General features: G+C 51.9%; 1 protein-coding gene across 1 annotated transcript in view; it reads right to left on the bottom strand.

Moving 5' to 3' along the window:
• Nucleotides 1-5506, bottom strand: part of usp34 (ubiquitin specific peptidase 34) — a 47800-nt gene that overhangs the window by 3747 nt on the left and 38547 nt on the right. Inside the window, 18 exon segments of the mRNA XM_019889635.1 lie at nucleotides 81-385; nucleotides 456-603; nucleotides 1121-1225; nucleotides 1425-1469; nucleotides 1572-1725; nucleotides 1839-1990; nucleotides 2071-2145; nucleotides 2215-2383; nucleotides 2689-2774; nucleotides 2891-2971; nucleotides 3045-3110; nucleotides 3627-3674; nucleotides 3757-3832; nucleotides 3930-3994; nucleotides 4069-4164; nucleotides 4264-4317; nucleotides 4604-4682; nucleotides 4762-4897. Coding sequence (XP_019745194.1) covers nucleotides 81-385; nucleotides 456-603; nucleotides 1121-1225; nucleotides 1425-1469; nucleotides 1572-1725; nucleotides 1839-1990; nucleotides 2071-2145; nucleotides 2215-2383; nucleotides 2689-2774; nucleotides 2891-2971; nucleotides 3045-3110; nucleotides 3627-3674; nucleotides 3757-3832; nucleotides 3930-3994; nucleotides 4069-4164; nucleotides 4264-4317; nucleotides 4604-4682; nucleotides 4762-4897 — 1940 coding nt within the window.

The raw sequence follows: 5506 nt of genomic DNA, 5'->3' as shown, positions 1-5506 counted from the left end.
TTTTGGGGGTGCGGCCATTCGAATAGGGGGGGGGGGGGGCCGCTAAAAGGGCTGCGGCGGCGCGCGTCCCGTTACGATACCTGGAAGAGGTTCCACAGGTCCATGAAGTAGAGGGAGAACATGAGCTTCTCGGTCTTGGAGATGAGGCAGTAGGTCATAAAGCTGAAGTACTGCACCAGCTTGGTGGTGCCGTGCACGCCGGCGTCCACGTAGAGCTTGGCGCGGCCCAGCAGGCCCAGCAGCAGGTTGTACACCTGGTGCAGCACGGCCGTGGTGTCGGGCGGCAGCGGCAGCTCGCGCGTGGGCAGGTGCAGCGAGCGCGTGGAGCGGAACATCTGGCGGAAGGAGCTGCTGGGGATCAGCGACACCAGCAGGTAGGCCGCCGCTGTGGAAACAAACGCCGGTCAAAGGGCGGCGGCGGCGCACCCGGGCTTTTGCCGCCATCGAAAACGTACAGGTGCGCACGCGAGGGTAGTTGTGGGCCAGCAGGAAGCGTTCCACCCAGTTCTCCATGTTCTGCAGAACCCAGCTGTGGGCCAGCTTGTTGCGAGGCGTCTGCCCCGCCAGCCAGTCCAGGCACTGAGAGGGGTTGTACTCGATCACCTGAAAAAAAGGGAGCCAAAAGCGTCAGCGACTTGCGTTTGGGATGTCTTGTTTTTCTTTCTCTCGTACACGGAGAGGGGGGAGTGTTCGGCGGCGGTTCATTTGGAATTGGAGAGTTTTGCCGGGAGACAAGGAGGAGAGTCAAACGGTTGCCGGAGAATTTTACGATGCCTCGGTACACGATATTTGTTGAGTTTTTTTTTACTTGCACTCAACAATTACTCCATATTTAGAAAAAAAAAAAAAAAAAGATTTTATATAATTTTTTTATTATTTTTTGGGGGAAAAAAAAAAAATCCTATTAAAACTCATTCACCCCCAAAGACGTTTTTAAACGTCTTTTCAGACTTGCTCTAGAATCGGCTGGTACTGAATGAGTTAAAAGCTGCTCAAAGCACTCGGAAAAAAAAAAAAAAAAGGCAATATACAATAAAACAAACGAGGACAAATCAACATGTGAAATGTATGTAAATGATTCAAGAAAGGGCCGATTCCTTTTTTTGTATGTGGCGTTTACCTCCCAGATCCTCTGCAGGATGTACGTGGCAAAGGAGGGCATCCCCGGGGGGCCGCCCACAAACTCCATCAGCATGGTAAGCAGCTTGAAGAACGGATTGGCAGCCTGAAGTGGGAAAAAAAAAAAAAAAGGTCGCAGAAAGCAAGTGGACAGGCGGCGGCGGCCCTTTTCGAGACAAGACCGCCGTGTGTCCTTCCCCAGTCCAAAGTGACGGACTCAAAAAACGCGATCGCGGCAGATTTGTGCGGCGGGCGAGAGCCGAGATGAGCGGAAAAAAGGAAAAAAAAAAAAAAAAAGCCCTCACCTCGGGCGTCAGCTTGGCGATGGAGGGGAAGAGCATGGACACGATCTGCAAGCGCAAACGCAACAGTCGGCCGGGGAGCAAATCAGCTCAACTTTACAAATAAAATAATAATAATAATAATAATAATAAAAGTGTGTGTGGGCGTACGTGCTCGGCCAGGCGGTTGTTGTAGCGACTGAGGCTGAAGATAAGATTGCACGTCTGCCGGATGTTGATGCCGTCCCGGATGTGCTGGAAGAGGAAGGGGAAACCTTTGCCGCTCGTCACCGCCGCCATGTCGCTCTGGGACAGCGTCAGGTGTCTGCGGACAAAAAAAAAAAAAGCGGGATTGAAACTCAACCGAAACGGATTGGGGGGGGGGGGAAAAAAAATGTTTGGTCCCATTTCTCGAGAAGACGACTTCCCCCCACGCACCTCTCCGAGCGCGACTGCTCCACCAGGAGCGCGATGAGGGCGATCATCTTCTCCAGAGCGGCCGGGCGATACTTCTCCTCGGCCAGGGACAAGATGTCCTCCTCTTCGTCCTCCTCCTCGCCCTCCTCCTCTGACAGAACCTCCACCTGCGGCTGAGGCGAAGCGAAAGGGGAAAAAAGTGAGCGTCGGTCGTCGTCGTCGTGTCGGCAAAAAGAGACAATCTGCAACTGACGTTCTCCGGCCCTTTGGTCCCCATGTAGAAGTGCACCATGATGGAGATGGCTTGCAACGACAGCAGGAACTGACTCTGCGACAAAACGAAATTTTTTTTTAATAACTAACAAGGACCGCGTGACAAATATGAAAAGCGACTCACCTCCTCCTCTCCCATCTTGGCAAACTCGTAGAGGAAGGCAAAGTACTCGGTGAGGTGTTTGCTGTGCGGCTTGACGCCGTGCTCCATGATGGACAGCAGCGTCTTGACGAAGCGAGTCACGCACGAGCGGCTGCCGATGTCCTCCACCGAGCCGTCCATGTCGTCGGACCTGCGGGGGGTGGGGCAAAAAGTTGTCATCTCGTGAGAAAAAAAAAATGGTCTCATATTGGGCTCCGTTTTTTTTTTTTTATACGGGAAGAAAATGTTATGTTTCTCGTTTGCGATTAAAGTATCCCAATTTTGAATATTACAAATTCAAAGGAAGTAATTCGAACAAGTGAATGTGGAAAAACATTTTAATTTTATGCCTTTTATTCTGGGGGGGGGGGGGGGGAACGATGACCAGTATAACCGATAGTCAGACCACCTCCAACCTGCAGGGGGCGCCGCAACGGTGATAAAAAGAGAACGTACCCGTCCTCCATGCCGGGCTGCAGGTAAAGGTGGGCGTGGACCGGACGCAGCCTCTGGATGACGTGAATGCACAAGCGCTGGAACATCTGGAGTGCGACGGGCAAAAAATGCGCTCAAGGACAACAGGTCGGTAAGTGATGAGACTGACTCGGTAAAAAAAAAAAAAAAAAAACAAAAAAAAAAAACAAGATGGCGACGTTACCTGTCTGACGATCTGATTGGGACACTTGATGAGGATCTGCATGGGCCACCAGTTGTCGTCTGCCATCCGGTCCAAAAACCACTGGGGGAGGGGGGAGGGGGAGATTATCATCATCATCATCATCATCAGGAAGTGTACAAGCGTGTGCGCTCACCTCGCAGGCCGCCTGGCTGTTGTTAAACTGCTTGGTGAGAAGTTCGATCCACTGCAGCATGGTGGGCTGATGATGACACACGCAAACACCGGAGTGCCCGCGTCAACTCGCCAAATTGGAACGCGTGCGACAAGAGATGGAGCCAAACGACCAGCAGCCGCCTCCGATCACAAGATCGATCATAAGTAGTCAAAGGAGCCCGAAAAATTTGGAGATCGTTCTTCATTTTGCGGTGAATGGGGAAAAGTTATCGGTGTCTAAACCTCCAAATGAGAGATGCACTTTTGTTCGGAGCGAGACCGGTACTCCATTTTTGAGGCCGGCCGGTACTGGCACAGATACGGATTGCCGGCACGGGTCCGCAATCGTCCTTCAGCACACCAGCCAATTTTGGACCCAAGTCTGAAAAGACGTTTTAAAACGTCTTTGGGAGCGAATGCGTGAACGGAAACGGCACCCATCGAATTGGTTGCAACTCGGGCTCGGTACGGCGTGATCTCAACGAATGCGACGGCCGGAGGGAAGTGCGCTCGTTCGGAGGATGATTTTTGCTTTGTGAAGTGTCGCCAGGTGTTCAATCACCTTTTCCTTCGAATGAATGAAAGTCTCCAGGACGAACGAAGTACTGAGCTGGAAAAACAAAAAGCAAAACAAGGAGGCCGACGTCAGCGCTGAGCGACTCGGGTCACGACTCGCGCGCATGCCATGTCACCTTTGCCGTCATGAGCGAGATGGCTTTGGGGTCGGGCAGCGTCCCGGGGATGCTGCTGCACAAGTGCCACATGAAGCTGCAGCGCAACAACCAAACATCACGACAGAGCACACGCACACATCATCATCATCATCATCATCATCAGTACCGCTACGCTGCTGTCAAACACTGACCCAAAGTAGGTGTGCTCAAATATGTTCTTGTCCTGGAGGAACTGCATGTTGTCGTGCCAGATCCACTGAGAGAGAGAGAAACAAGATCCGCAAAGGAGGCGGGGCCCAGCCGGAGAGACGCGCGCAAAGGAGGCGGTACCTCCAGCAGGTCCGGAGAAACGTCAAAGGTAAACTCCTTGGCGTTGTCCTCCGGAAGCTCGACGCGCTTGTAGAACAACATGTAGGCGCTGTGCGTCTGACGCAAAAAAAAAAAAAACACACACGCGCCGCGTCACCTTCGCGATGGACACGGCGGCGGAGGCGCGGGCGGGGCACAAAGCCGCTCCCCCCTCACCTTCTCGAAGGAGAAGTCCATGAACTTGTCGGTGACCGAGTCGTACGTTTTGGTCTGTGAGACGAGAAAAATAAAAAAAAGAAAATAAAAACTTTGGAAAAGTCGACAAAACGGGGTGAAAGTGAAACGTTTTCAAGCAACGGCGTTAATGGCTGTCATTCATTCTGATGATTCGAGAAAAAAAAAAAAAAACAAAAACAAACAAATAGCGACGCGCAAGCAATAAACCGTACGACAAGCCCGTTAGCATGACGCTAACGGGGCTGCAAAACGGTCGCGGGATGAACGAGGCACGCGGGACAGCTTGGCCAAATCGCCACATCCAAAATGGCGCCCTTACCGTCATCTCTCCGCCGAAGCACTCGGACGCCAGCTGCGCCGAGTCAAAGGGCTTCACCTCGGCGTCGTTGAACAAGTACCTGCGCAGGCGGCAATTTTCAAACCGTGCCGAGCGAGCGCGCGCCCGCGAGCGCCCGCGGCGCTGCCGTCCGTCCTCACCACTTGTTGTTCTTGTACGCGTGAGGGTTGACGATGTCGCGGATGAAGCTATAGTAATGGCCGCCGTCCGCGGTGCCCGTGTGCACCGTCACGCCGATCAGGTCGTACTCTGAACTCTCCGAGGGCTTGGATTCACCTTGGACACGGCGTCACGCGACACAAAAGACATCAAAACACACACGCGCGCGCACGCACAATCCTAGAAAAAAAAAAAAAAAAAAAAACAGGAGTTGGGAGAAAAGAAATTAATGACCGAATGCATTTTTCATCCAGCCTACATGAGCAAAGGTGTAATGTGGGCATGTTTGCCCCTATGAAAGATGCATGGGTGGCACCCACTGGAGAGGTATAAAGAATTTAGCGCTAGAAAGGATATATGACAAATAAATCAAGATGCAAATCTCACCGGGGGCACCGCTGGGACTTCTCCAATGAAAACGCTCTGAATAATTGAAGAGGAAAAGGAAACATTTCATCAATGAGAAGAACGCTGCAAAAAGATGCACTTTCCTTTTCTTAAAGCTCTCTTGGGGGGGGTTTCAGCAGAGGAGTCCTCGGTGGGGGTAAAAAGGGAAAAGCCCCTTCTCAGAACAAAATGGTCAAAGCCACGCTTTTGGAAAACAGGCAGTGACAGAGAAGAAATCAAGTTTGTCGTCATCTTACAGGAGAAGTTACGGCAAAAAGAACCAAATTAAGCAGAATGGACAAAAAAGGGGGGGGGGGAAAGGAAACGGTGGCCAATTTT

This window comes from Hippocampus comes, unplaced genomic scaffold (assembly GCF_001891065.2).
Source record: "Hippocampus comes isolate QL1 unplaced genomic scaffold, H_comes_QL1_v1.1 scaffold301, whole genome shotgun sequence".
NCBI lineage: Eukaryota > Metazoa > Chordata > Actinopteri > Syngnathiformes > Syngnathidae > Hippocampus > Hippocampus comes.
The sequence above is the reverse complement of the archived record's forward strand: the minus strand, read 5'-3'. Positions and strand labels throughout refer to the sequence as shown.